The sequence below is a fragment of the Microtus pennsylvanicus genome, chromosome 14 (assembly GCF_037038515.1).
Source record: "Microtus pennsylvanicus isolate mMicPen1 chromosome 14, mMicPen1.hap1, whole genome shotgun sequence".
In the NCBI taxonomy this organism is placed as follows: domain Eukaryota; kingdom Metazoa; phylum Chordata; class Mammalia; order Rodentia; family Cricetidae; genus Microtus; species Microtus pennsylvanicus.
The window spans coordinates 76,277,268-76,291,930 of record NC_134592.1 but is presented as its reverse complement, the minus strand read 5'-3'; the positions used below and the strand labels follow the sequence as shown (position 1 = coordinate 76,291,930).

Sequence of the window (14,663 nt, the reverse complement as noted above, 5' to 3'; positions counted from 1 at the left end):
TCAAGTCATCTTCCTCCATGCAAGTCTCTTCATGGCATTTTTTACCTCAGAGTTCCTGAAAGAGTAAATAATGGGGTTCAAGAGAGGTGTGACAACTGTATAAAACACAGCCACGATCTTGTCCACAGGGAAGGTGATGCAGGGTCTCATATAGACAAAAGAACAGGGTATGAAGAATAGACCCACCACAGCAAGGTGAGAGGCACAGGTAGACAGTGCCCTACGCCGTCCTTCTGCCGTGTGGCTCCTCAGGGAATGCAGGATGACCACATAAGAAGCCAGAAGCACTGCAAAACTGATCACTGAGATGGAGCCACCATTGATGATGACTAGCAGGCTAATGAGGAAGGTGTCTGAGCAAGCCAACTTCAACACTGGGTGGACGTCACAGAAGTAGTGGTCAATGATGTTGGGACCACAAAAGGGCAGTTGGAAAATGAGGAACGCTTGTCCCGCAGAATGCAACAAGCCCCCACTCCATGCTGCCCCTACCAGGAGACCACACACTCTTCGATTCATGATGGTGACATAGTGCAAAGGCTTGCAGATGGCCACGTAGCGGTCATAGGCCATCACTGTCAAAAGAAAGATTTCAGTGCCACCAAAGAAATGGAGGAAAAATATCTGTGTGATGCAGCCCTGAAGGGAAATGACTTTCCTCTTGAGCAAAGAGTCAAAGATGAGCTTGGGGGCTGTGACAGAACAGTAACAGAGCTCTACCAATGACAAGTAGCTGAGGAAGAAATATATAGGGGAAGAGAGCCTTTTGCTGGCCATAACAGTCACCACAATGAGGCCGTTGCCCAGCACAATGGCTATATACATCAGGAGAAACATCACAAAAATAACCTTCTGTACATGCTGACTCTGTGAAAATCCCAGAAAAATTATTTCTGTTATGTTACTTGTAACTGCCATGTTTTAAAGCACAGTTTCTGAGAACCTAGAATCACAGAAATCAGAATTAGAATCCATTAGAAATGAGAGGCATTCTCTTGACTTTATGGTCTGGTCTTCTCCCCACTCTCCCTCCCTCCCTCTTTCCTTCCCCCCATCTCTTTCTCTTCTTCCCTCCCTTTTCCTTTCTTCTGTCCCTCCCTCCCTCCCTCCCTCCCTCCATGTTTGATTTGGGTTTCCTCAAAGCAAAGATTCCATGACACAGTGATTAAAATAGCAATTGCCTACTGCTGGATGTTAGTCTCAGGCTGCAATTTGACTTTGTAATAATCTACATATGTAGGAATTACCTGACTATCCTCAAAACTGGAGTGAAGATATGCATGATACAGCCCAAATCTTGAATCTCTGACTCATAGTGACTTAACTGATGACATAGTCCTGCCCTACAACAGAACAGGATCAACATTCTACAAGGAGTGATTTCTCAACTCTAATTATTCTGCAGTTGGTAAAACTTACCAGGCTCCAGAGTTTATACATGCTAAAATCAAATTATATTGTATCAGAGCATAATTGAGTACTCTTCTGTCTACATTATCACACCATTCCTGGCATCGGTGTGGGGGAGTTCCTTAAAGTACTCTTGCATTGCAGGCATGCATAGCACTACTTTTAGAACTATTCAGCGTTCCAGGATTCTGATACAAGAATCTTCCACCCAACCCATACACAGAAATGGTGAGTATGAAGGCCAGAGGTAACTCTCAGGTGAAATTCCTCAGAAGTTCCATTCACATTTTTTTTGAGATAGTGTCTGTCACTGGATCATGGGGCTTGTCAATTCTACTAGATTAGCTGCCCAGTAAACCTGAAATATCCACCTGTCTCTGCCTCCTCAGCACCAAGATTATAAATAAGCACCACTACATCTTGTTTTTCACCTGGTTGTTGGGGATCAAATTCAGGTTCTCATTCTTTCATGGCAAGCACTTTTCCAACTGACCTATCTCCCATCCCTGGTTTGATTTGGGTTGGGCTGGACTGGATTGGTTTGGCTTAGATTGGGTTCAATTTAAGATTATTGATATTTAATGAATCTTTATAATATAATGATCTTAAAAAGCTAAAAATTAAATGTATTTGGGTGGAACAACAATAAAGGAACCAACATCTAAGTGGAAATAAAAAAAGTGTTTGAAGTAATTTCATAAAGGGTCATCAGGCAAGTTAAACATGGACAACAATGATGACATTTCACCTATGGGGTATAAATAATTTTAATTATATTTTCTTAGTTGTTGGAGGCAAAGTAAAAGTTTAAAAGTGAAGATTCTTATCAAGCAGAAAGCTAACTGGATATTTCTAGGATTTGTAGTTAATAAAGCTTTCAACAGAAATGAATATAGAAGCTTAAATTAGGGCAGACGCGGTGGAGCGGCGGCGCCAGACACGGCGGAGCGACACTGCATTCAGGAAGAGGCTTTGGGAGACCAGCGCGGCAGCAGACGCAAGCGGCAGGGTCAGGCATGCAATAAGGAGAGCAGATCGCCCTACTGCAATCAAATCAAAGAGGTAGGCCTTTGGTTGGCCAGGTCACTGGCAAACGGGGAGCCTGGTCCTGTCCTGAAGACCCTTCGGAGGGGTGAGAGGGTTCTTGGCCGGCGGCAGGAACCAGGAAACAGAGCGAGGGCATTTTGTAAGCGGAGCCCTGGGCCAGCAGGGAAACCTGATCCGGTTTTTATAAGACCCATTAGATAGGATTAATAGGAGGAGATGGGCAGACGCCAAGGCAAGAACTCACCCAATAATCTGAAAAACAACATGAAAACACCAGAACCCAAGGATCTTACAACAGAAGTATTTGAACAACCTAACATAGAAGAAGTGGAAAAAATTGACTTTATGAACGCAATAGAGTCCCTTAAACAACATGTAAAAAATGCCCTTATAGAAATGGATGAGAAGTATAACAAAAAGTTTGAAGAAATGAGTAAATATGTACATGATACCCTGGGAAACCAAGATAAAACGATCAAACAGGTAATGGAAACAGTTCAAGAATTGAAAACTGAAATGAAGGCAAGGAAGAAAATACAAACTGAGGACCAGCCGGATATGGAAAACCTAGGTCAACGAGCAGAGTCTACAGAAACAAGCATAATCAATAGAATACAAGAGATAGAAGAAAGAATCTCAGATGCTGAGGACACCATAGAGAAAATAAATGAACAGATCAAAGAAAACAGCAAAGCCAACAAATTCGCAACACAAAACATTCAGGAAATATGGGACACAATAAAAACCCAAACTTAAGAATAATAGGAATAGAAGAAGGAGAAGAGTCACAGCTCAAAGGCCCAGAAAATATATTCAACAAAATTATGGAAGAAAACTTTCCCAACTTAAAGATATTCATTTAAATATTCAAGAAGCATACAGAACACCAAACAGACTGGATCAAAGAAAAACATCTCCTCGCCATATAATAATCAAAACACAAAATATACAGGTTAAAGAAAGAATATTAAGAGCTGCAAAGGAAAAAGGGCAAGTAACTTATAAAGGTAAACCAATCAGACTTACACCTGACTTCTCTATGGAAACTATGAAAGCCAGAAGGTCCTGGATAGATGTACTGCAGAAGCTAAGAGACCATGGATGCAAGCCCAGACTACTATACCCAGCCAAGCTATCGTTCATTATCAATGGAGAAAACAAGACATTCCAGGATAAGAATAAATTTAAACAATACGTAGCCACAAATCCAGCCCTACAGAAAGTAATAGAAGGAAAATCACAACCCAAGGAATCCAACACTGCCAACACTGCCTACAATAACCCAGGCATCTAGTGACCCTTCACCAGCACATCTCAAAGAAGGGAGACACACAATCTCTACTACCAAAAGCAATAAGAATAACCGGAGTAAACAACCACTGGTCATTAATATCATTTAATATTAATGGGCTCAATTCACCTATAAAAAGGCACAGGCTAAAAGATTGGATACGAAAACAGGATCCAACATTCTGCTCTTTGCAAGAAACACATCTCAACCACAAAGACAGGCACCTACTCAGAGTAAAGGGTTGGGAAAAGGTGTTTCAAGCAAATGGTCCTAAGAAAAAAGCAGGTGTGGCCATATTAATTTCTAACAAAACTGACTTCAAATTAAAATCAATCAGAAGAGACCGAGATGGTCACTTTATACTCATAACAGGAACAATTCATCAGGATGACGTCTCAATTCTGAATATCTACGCCCCCAATATAAAAGCACCTACTTATGTAAAAGAAATATTACTAGAACTCAAAGCAGACATCAAACCACACACACTAGTAGTAGGAGACTTCAACACACCTCTCTCTCCAAGGGACAGGTCAATCAGACAGAAACCTAATAGAGAATTAAGAGAATTATTGGAGGTAATGAAGCAAATGGACTTAACAGACATCTATAGAACATTCCACCCAAATAGGAAAGAATATACCTTCTTCTCTGCAGCTCATGGAACCTTCTCAAAAATTGACCACATACTTGGAAACAAAGGAAACCTCCACAGATACAAAAAAATATCAGTGTCCACCTGTGTCCTATCTGATCACCACAGATTAAAGTTAGAAGGCAACAACAATGCTACCCACAGAAAGCCGACAAACTCATGGAAACTGAACAGTCAACTACTGAACCACACCTGGGTCAAGGAAGAAATTAAGAAAGAAATTAAAGTCTTCCTTGAATTTAATGAAAATAAAGAGACAACACACTCAAACCTATGGGACACAATGAAAGCAGTGCTAAGAGGAAAGTTCATAGCACTAAGTGCCCACTTAAAGAAAACGGAGAATGCATACATTGGGGACTTAACAACACACCTGAAAGCTCTAGAAAAAAAAGAAGCAGACACGCCCAGGAGAAGTAGAAGACTGGAAATAATAAAACTGAGGGCTGAAATCAACAAAATAGAAACACAGAAAACAGTCCAAAGAATCAATGAAACAAAAAGCTGGTTCTTGGAGAAAGTCAACAAGATCAACAAACCCCTATCCAAACTAAGTAAACGACAGAGAGAGAACACACAAATAAATAAGATCAGAAATGAAAAGGGGGACATAACCACAGACACAGAGGAAATTCAGAGAATCATTAGATCTTACTACAAAAGCCTGTATAACACAAAATTGGAAAATATAAAAGAAATGGACACTTTTTTAGATAAATACCATATACCAAAGTTGAACCAGGACCAGGTGAACAATCTAAACAGACCTGATAGTCACGAAGAATTAGAAGAGGTTATCAAAAACCTCCCTACCAAAAAAAGCCCAGGACCAGATGGTTTCAATGCGGAATTCTACCAGAACTTCCAAGAAGAGTTAATACCTATACTCCTTAATGTATTCCACAATATAGAAACAGAAGGGTCATTACCAAACTCCTTCTATGAAGCTACAGTTACTTTGATACCAAAACCACACAAAGACTCAACCAGGAAAGAGAATTACAGGCCAATCTCACTCATGAACATCGACGCAAAAATCCTCAACAAAATACTGGCAAACAGAATCCAAGAACACATTAGAAAAATTATCCATTATGATCAAGTAGGCTTCATCCCAGAGATGCAGGGCTGGTTCAACATACGAAAATCTATCAATGTAATCCACCATATAAATAAACTGAAAGAAAAAAATCATATGATCATTTCATTAGATGCTGAAAAAGCACTCGACAAAATTCAACATCCCTTTATGATAAAGGTCTTGGAGAGAATAGGGATACAAGGATCCTACCTAAATATAATAAAAGCTATTTACAGCAAGCCAACAGCTAACATTAAACTGAACGGAGAAAAACTCAAAGCCATCCCACTAAAATCAGGAACATGACCTCCTGAGGCTGAGAAGCTTCTGTAAAGCAAAGGACACTGTCACTAAGACAAAAAGGCAACCCACTTACTGGGAGAAGATTTTCACCAACCCCGCAACTGACAAAGGTCTGATCTCCAAAATATATAAAGAAATCAAGAAACTAGACCGTAAAAGGCTAATCAACCCAATTATAAAATGGGGCACTGAGCTGAACAGAGAATTCTCAACAGAAGAACTTCAAATGGCCAAAAGACACTTAAGGTCATGCTCAACTTCCCTAGCGATCAGGGAAATGCAAATCAAGACAACTCTAAGATACCATCTTACACCTGTCAGAATGGCTAAAATAAAAAACACCAATGATAGCCTTTGCTGGAGAGGTTGTGGAGAAAGGGGGACACTCACCCATTGCTGGTGGGAATGCAAACTTGTGCAACCACTCTGGAAAGCAGTGTTTCGGTTTCTCAGGAAATTCGGAATCAACCTACCCCTGGATCCAGCAATACCACTCTTGGGAATATACCCAAGAGAGGCCCTATCATACAACAAACGTATATGTTCAACTATGTTCATGGCAGCATTGTTTGTAATAGCCAGAACCTGGAAACAACCTAGATGCCCTACAACGGAAGAATGGATGAAGAAAGTATGGAATATATACATATTAGAGTATTACTCAGCAGTAAAAAACAAGGACTTCTTGAATTTTGCATGGAAATGGATGGAAATAGAAAACACTATCCTGAGTGAGGTAAGCCAGACCCAAAAAGAGGAACATGGGATGTACTCACTCATATTTGGTTTCTAGCCATACATAAAGGACAATGAGCTTATAATGCATGTTCCTAGAGAAGCTAAATAAGAAGGTGAACCCAAAGACAAACACATAGTCATCCTCATGAATATTAACCTTCATCAGGTGATGAAAGGAGACAGAGACAGAGGAGCATGGGACAGAAATCTCAAGGTCCAAATCAGGAGCAGAAGGAGACGGAGCACGAGCAAGGACCTCAGGACCGCGAGGGGTGCACCCACACACTGAGACAATGGGGATGTTCTATCGGGAACTCACCAAGGCCAGCTGGCCTGGGTCTGAAAAAGCATGGGATAAATCCGGACTAGCTGAACATAGAGGACAATGAGGAATACTGAGAACTCAGGAACAATCGCAGTGGGTTTTTGATCCTACTGCACGTACTGGCTTTGGGGGAGCCTAGGCAGTTTGGATGCTCACCTTTGGAGATCTGGATAGAGGTGGGCGGTCCTTGGGCTTCCCACAGGTCAGGGAACCCAGATTGCTCTTCAAGCAGATGAGGGAGGGTGACTTGATCGGGGGAGGGGGAGGGAAATGGGAGGCGGATGAGGGGGGGAGGCAGAAATCCTTAATAAATAAATAAAAATAAATAAATAAAAAAAAGAAGCTTAAATTAAACTCACCCAATAAACAATTTCCTTGAGAACCTTTCAAATTATTCCTCAGCAAAATTTGGCTCTATTTCTTTTTTCTTTTTGTAGCACTGTCAATAACCACCAATACCTCATTCGTGCTACATAAGCACTCATTCACTGCATCCCATCTCCAGACTCCAAATTCAGGTTTCTGCATAGGCTGATCTCCATTCAGGCTCAGATGATGGATGTTAATACCATTATGTCCTCCAGAAAATGTCAGGCCTTGGCCAAGGCACTTAAATTTCTCAAAAGAATATATTTTTAAAAAACATAGCAGCAATTACTTATAAAACTATCATTGCAAATTATTCAACCAGAAGATGGGGAAAAAAACTAACTCTATCATCTGCTCTAAGTCAAGCTGCAAGCTTTTTAGTCAGAAGGGCAAGACTGTAACAAAATGATATATAAGGCGATCTCATCAGCTAATAGAGAGCAATTCTGAGAGAGGCTTTCTGTTTATGAAGGCTTGTGAAGCAGGGATATCAACAATGAAATGAGTCAATGAAGGGATTAGGTATGCTGCACAGCTGGTAGAGTGCTTACCTAGCATTCAAAAAGCTCCAGCATCACATAAAACTGGATGTGGTGGTTCATTCCTATAATCTCAGCACTTGGAGGTGATGTCAGGAAGATCAGAAGTTCAAGATGATCCTCAGCTACCTAGAAATTACAAAGGCCAACCTGGGATACGTGAGATCTTGTTGAAGAATTAAGGAGATAGGGAAAGAAGAAAGAGTAGAAGAAATGTGTCAGTGTTTGAAAGCCCCCCACCTCCTAGTGTCTGTCCATCCATGGAAGATCTCAGTGAATACAAGACTTGGAATCTGCTCCACACAAAGGGACTCACCAGTTGTCATTGATGCTGATACCCCTGTGTGTCAACTTCACACTTAATAACCTTCTCATTCAGAAAGTGATAGGGAAATATAATGGGATAATTCTACCCTAAAGCCTGTGAAAAGGAAGTTGGAAATGTTTGCTGGGTGAAGGGTCTTGAACCATTTAAGGTATGAGGAATGAAGAATTTAAATCAGAGAGCTGAATCCCCTGAGCGTATCATGCCCAGGGAGTCCCTAACAACAGCGAAAGTCAAGTTCTTATTTACTTCATTCAGAGTTAAGAAAGCTCTCTCTAATTAATCCAATTAGAAATCCAAGATTTATACTTGCCCCTCATGATTGGTCTCAGCTGATCTGGCCCCAATGGTCCTCCTTTCTCTATCCTCTGGTTAGTGACAGAGAAGGATCTACCATCTCAGACTACCAGGACATCCTTAGGGGGTCTCCAGGTGGCCTCTGCTACCCTGTCACACCTCATTGTACCCACAATATCAACAAGTGCCAGGAAAACTTCAGTCAAGGAAATCCAGGTTACCTCACACACATACTTTAAACAACACCGGGACATAGAATGATCTCTGAGATCATCTACTCAATCATTGTAAAGATGAGAGAGTAATGTGGAAATAGTAGCACAGCTACCCCAGTTGTCCCTTAAAATCTGCTATAAGAGTCTTCTAATTGTTCATTCTTACAATGATAAGCATTTCCCAACAAATTCCCAGAACATGGTGAAGGGGCATCAGAAAGAGTAGAGTTCCTTTACTACAAGGTGTAATTTCCAAAGCAACAGCACACTGAATTTGCATTTCTGTATCTTTCTACTTTTCTGATGTCCCATATAGGGAAAGTGACATTCTCCTGCAAGAACTGGCATTCCCATTTGATAGACTAAGCAAAGAGAGCTCAGAAAGGTAAGGAAAATTGTTCCCAAAATCACAAACCTATACAACTCATAAATGATTCTATTGAATCAAAAGAAGAAGAAGGAGAAGGAGAAGGAGAAGGAGAAGGAGAAGGAGAAGAAGAAGAAGAAGAAGAAGAAGAAGAAGAAGAAGAAGAAGAAGAAGAAGAAGAAGAAGAAGAAGAAGAAGAAGAAGAAGAAGAAGATGGGAGAAGAAGAAATGGGAGAAGAAGAAAGGAATGTAGAATAATTAGAACAAGAATGAACTGGAACAGAAATTTGTAACAGAGAATTGGAACTGAGACAGAATAAGAGCTAAAAATCTATAGACAATTAAAACAAGAAAATGATAATTAAAACAAAACAGTGAAAAAACATGACTGGAACTACAAGCATGTGAGTTCATTCCATTTTCTCTTAGACTAGAATTTTTCAAAGTCTCTTCCACTACATTGAGGCAACCTAACCAAATGCTGGGAGAAAGTCTGCAGCGCTGGACTCTGTTGGCTTTTGATAAATAAAAATATTCACAGCAAAATAAAAATAAAGTTTATAGATAGCCTTAATTTTCTTCCTTGTACTAAAACTTTCATTGGATATAAATACATTAAAAGAGGGTGTTGTATACCTTACGCAAATATAATTGAAGTGGTGCTTCTTTTTTATTCAATAGTTTTTTATATTTTCCGGAAATTTTATACATGAGAACATTGCATCGTTATCACCCTTCTCCTTCTTTTCCACCAAGTTCTCCACACCCCTCCCAAAATCACAATCACTTTTTAATTGTCCCAGTTATATACACATGCATAAGTGTGTGTATATATATACACATATACATATATATGCACATCGTACACACACATATATATACACATATGTGCACACCTGTATATATAACCTACTGAGTTCATTTAGCTTTACTCATGTTATATGCCCAACCCTGACCACTTTGAATTGGACAACCTATGTGGAAATTTGTATCTGAAGACAATTGACCCTTAGAAAATGATGACTTCATGTAGCTCTTCACCTAGGAGTGGAACCATGTGGAATTTTCCCCATCTGCATTGGCACATCAACAAAAAAAATGTATTCAAAATAAATAAAACCTGTCCCTACTATATACAAGGCTCTGAGTTAAAATCCAGGATCCTATCTCTAACTCACCAGTAATAAAATAATTAAGCACATGACATACACAAATTTAATAACCTATATTTATACCCAAAATACCTTGAATATTTTTTATGTTTAACTAGAAAGTTCCATATTTTAGAACTTTATAGTCTACATATGGTTTTAAAGAGTTTAGTAATTGTGCTGGCAAAAGGGCACGTGTGATAAACAGAAGCACCACAAAAGTATTTATTATTCAATATTTAAAGTAGATTGCTTAAAATACTGTTAGTATAGATTTCAAATATTGATTTTCAAATCTTCAAGCAAATACAATAAATACATATAATCAGAAGAGTTCATCTGTTTTAATTTTGCTTAATCACCCAGTTATGCTTACTCATAAGATTATAATTTGTGTTCAGTTCTAAAGATTTAATGTTTCTGTCATGAATAAGATATCATATATACAGCATGTATATTATATTATTCAAGCATTTAATATCATTGTCAATTATGTCTAATATAAAGAAAAGTAGTTCATTAAATCATGCTATTATATAATGTATATCTTATAGTTTCATAGTTCTTAAAATAAAGAATCCAATTATCACAGCACATCTCCAAACATTTTATTGGATTTATTTTAAATCTAATTTTTATGTTTCAATGTTTCTGTAGTGGTTTATTGTTATCAATATATACTACATAAACCACAACTTTAATTTTTATTAATATCCATCCAGATAGTTATGTAAGCCAATCACAGTTACTCTCCTTGTCTGCTCTACTTTATATTACTAATAAATTGTTGTGACAAATGTATATATTTTAAAATCTTTGAAAACTTCCACACAATGTCTTTTTATCCCTAGTACTTCAGTGAGCAATTCCTAACTCCAAAGATGCTCTCTAAGATAGATGGTGTCATTTTCAAAGTTAGCAAACTAATATTTACACAATCCCACTACTTCGTCTACAGAGATTTGATCCAGAGCATATATCATATTCAGCTGTCATCAATTCATAAAGGGGGAAAAAAGCTCTTTTGTGTGATAACACGCCATTTCTTAGCCATTTGTTTTTCTTTTTTTTCCCCCTTTAATTAAAAATAGATGGGAAAGACTCACAAGGTTCAACTCAGGAATCATCATTAGGAATTTTTTTTTCAAAAGTGGAGAATGTAAATACATTCATTTTGAGGCTTGCATCCCTAAGTGGGAAGCCGGAGTGAACTAATGGGAACACTGTCGACAGCCCAAAGAGAAGCTGAGGGAAACAGAGAAGACAGAATGCTAGGAAGCTGCATAAGCTTATCAGTGCCCCCAATCAGCAGGAAGTAGCCTGGAAAACAATGTTCACATTCCCAAAAAGTGGATTATTGATGTTTTTCTTTCTTTAGAGAGTTGATTAGAAGTTGTTATGGATAATCGTCAGGAAGAAAGCTAAACAAAGGAGATTAGATTCAGTTTTGGTTTGGTTTTTTTTTTTTTTTTTTTTTTTTTGATAAAAAGGGAAAGTGCTATGAAACAATGGGCTGGAGAAAAACCTCTGTCAACAATTGGGTTTACACACAGATCTACATGTGATAAAATGTAACATGTAGCATCATAGTGACACGTTCACTTAAGCATCTTTCGGGACATAGTTGAGTCTTGCTACTCAATTAACTTCTTCCTGAATAAACAGTTTAAGAAGAAACTTCAGCTGTAGGCATTTATTGAAGGGTGTTCAGAGGAACCCTAGGCTCCCACATGTGATTTCCTGGAGAGTCCTAGACAGGATTTCCACAGACAGCCATTACTAACAGCTGGATTTTATTGTGGTCTGCCAAGCAGTAAAAGGCATCTTTAATAGATAGTTATCATTATAGAATGTGTATGTAAGATCACATCCCTAAAACTACCCACTCCCATTAAAGATGTAACAGGTACCACATAAATCCTGGATAACATTTCATAGCCTGTTATTCAAATGCTCTGCAATCAAAAGATTCTCCTAAGCACCTCTGGAGGGAGTTTAATTACCTGCAGTGCATGAAAGAAACAACTATGTGTGGACACCACCCTCTCTTTGGAAATACCTCCAGAGGTACTTAGGAGAGTCTTTTTTTAATTAATTAATTAACTTAAAATTTCCACCTCCTCCCATCCTCCCATTTCCCTCTCACTCCCCCCACCCCCTTCCCCTCACTCTCTAGTCCTAAGAGAAGTCAGGGTGCCCTGCCTTATGGGAAGTCCAAGCCCCCCCCATCCAGGTCTAGGAAGGTATGCATCCAAACAGACTAGGCTCCCAAAAAGCCAGTACATGCAGTAGAATCAAAATCCAGTGTCATTATCATTGGCTTCTCAGTCCGCCCTCATTGTCAGCCACATTCAGAGAGTCGGGTTTGATCACATGCTTGTTCAGACCCACCCAGTCCTGCAGGCCTTGGTGAGCTCCCATTAGATCAGTCCCACCATCTCCATGGGAGGATGCACCCCTTGCCTTCCTGACTTCCTTGCTCATGTTCTCCCTCCTTCTGCTATTCATCTGGGCTTTGGGAGCTCAGTCCAATTCTCCAGTGTGGGTCTCTGTCTCTATCTCCATCCCTCGCCAGATGAAGGTTCTATGGTGATATGCAAGATATTCATCAGTATGGCTATGGGAGAAGGCCAGTTCAGGCACTCTCTCCTCTGCTGCCCATGGACCTAGTTGGGGAAATCCCCTTGGACTCCTGAGAACCCGTCCAGAGCCAAGACTCTTGCCAACCCTAAAATGGCTCCCTTAGTTAAGATATCTTCTTCCCTGCTCCCATAGCCACCCTTCCTCCATCCCAACCATCCCTTACCCTCAAGCTCTCCCCCATCCTCCCCTTCTCCCTTCTTTCTCTCCCCAACCCACCCCCCCTGCTCCCAACTTTTGCCCGGCGAGGATAACTATGTGTTTTTCTTTGGGTTCACCCTCTTATTTAGCTTCTCTAGGATCAGGAACTATAGACTCAATGTCCTTTGTTTATGGCTAGAATCCACTTATGAGTGAGTACATACCATATTCCTCTTTTGGGGTCTGGGTTATCTCACTCAGTATAGTGTACATCCATTTGCATGCAAAATTCAAGCTGTCATTGTTTTTTACTGCTAAGTAGAACTCTAAAGTGTATATGTGCCACACCTTCTTTATCCATTCTTCTATTGATTGCAGAGCATTTGAATAACAGGCTATAAAATGTTATCCAGGATTTATATGGTACCTGTTACATCTTTAATGGGAGCAGGTAGTTTTAGGGATGTGATCCTACATATACATACTATAATGACAACTATCTATCAATCATTTAAATAAATTATGTTATATTTTCCTTTTACAAAAAAAAATAAAGAAAAACTTCCCTCCCATACAGATAAGCCCTTCTTCAATCTCTCATTAGAAAACAAACATGTTTTGAAGGAATAACAATACAATAAAACAAAACAAAAACTAACGCGTAGGAATAGGACAAAACAAAGGAAAAGAACCAAAGAAAAAAGAAAGACAAATGACAAGGATATATATTAAAAAGAATGTGTGTGTGTGTGTGTGTGTGTGTGTGTGTGTGTGTGTGTGTGTGTAGACAGGGCTTTTATGTGCAACAGTCCTGGCTGTTCTAGAACTCACTTTGTAGACCAGGCTAGCTTCAAACTCATTGAGATCTGCCTGCCTCTGTCTCCCAAGTGCTGGAATTAAAGCCTTGAGCCACCACCACCCAGAGATAAAATTTTTAAAAAGAAAAAAGAAAGCCCTGGCACATTATGAAACAAGAAACATCCAAAGATCTCACTGAGTTTGCTTTCTATTTCTGGGCATACAGCCTACCCTTAAGAGTAGTTAAGAAGGGGAAACAATTTTTCAGTCTTTCTTTCTCTGTGTTTTTTTTTTTGAATAGTAAATGCCAGCAATATTGCAAAACACAATTCAGCTTGATTTTCTCTTAACCTACAACAAAATTATACTTAGGTTGCATATTTTGGAAATAATAGCACAGTAATAATGTTATGTGTCTCTAGAGCACACCATATAATGAGCTATGCTCCATCAGTTTATCTTGTTACTGGAGTGATGTTCACTTTGGGAAATTATGTAAGAGACAGTTAAGAAGTTACATGTTTCCTTTTGCAATTAACAAGCATCTGTCAAGATACAGTGAGATAGTTTATCCATTCATTCATTTTTTAGCCAAAAAGGATACTATTCTATCAAGTGAAGTGCTTTTTTTCTATCACACTTGCATTTGTAAGACAATTTGCTCAAAGTAACTGACCTTGTGAAGTAAAGATCTTTCTGTCCTATGTCACAGTAAAATTACCATAGGAAGTGAATCTAAACTAAAATAAGTATAATCTAGTATTCTGCTGCAAATATTTGCTACAGTATTATGGGGAGTGGTAAGAATGTAACAATCTAAAGTAGTCATGTAAAGGTATTTTTATAAAAGGAACTAATTTACAAGTATTTTATAAGATGTTCTTCAGTTAAAATAATGCTTTTCCTTCCACTCACAGGGCCCCATCAATTTGGACTCAGCACCATTCCAATACTGATAGCCAATATCCAGA

The 14,663-nt window shown here is 39.0% G+C and overlaps 1 protein-coding gene across 1 annotated transcript; it reads right to left on the bottom strand.

Annotated features, from left to right (window-relative positions):
- LOC142834908 (olfactory receptor 4X1-like) lies at positions 1 to 918 on the bottom strand. The gene has a single exon (XM_075947856.1). It carries the CDS (start codon positions 916 to 918, stop codon positions 1 to 3), a length of 918 nt encoding a protein of 305 aa, XP_075803971.1.
- Positions 919 to 14,663: the final 13,745 nt, after the last annotated feature.

Excerpts from the sequence above, each read along its gene's own strand:
- LOC142834908 (XM_075947856.1), bottom strand. The coding sequence starts at position 918 with ATGGCAGTTACAAGTAACATAACAGAAATAATTTTTCTGGGATTTTCA.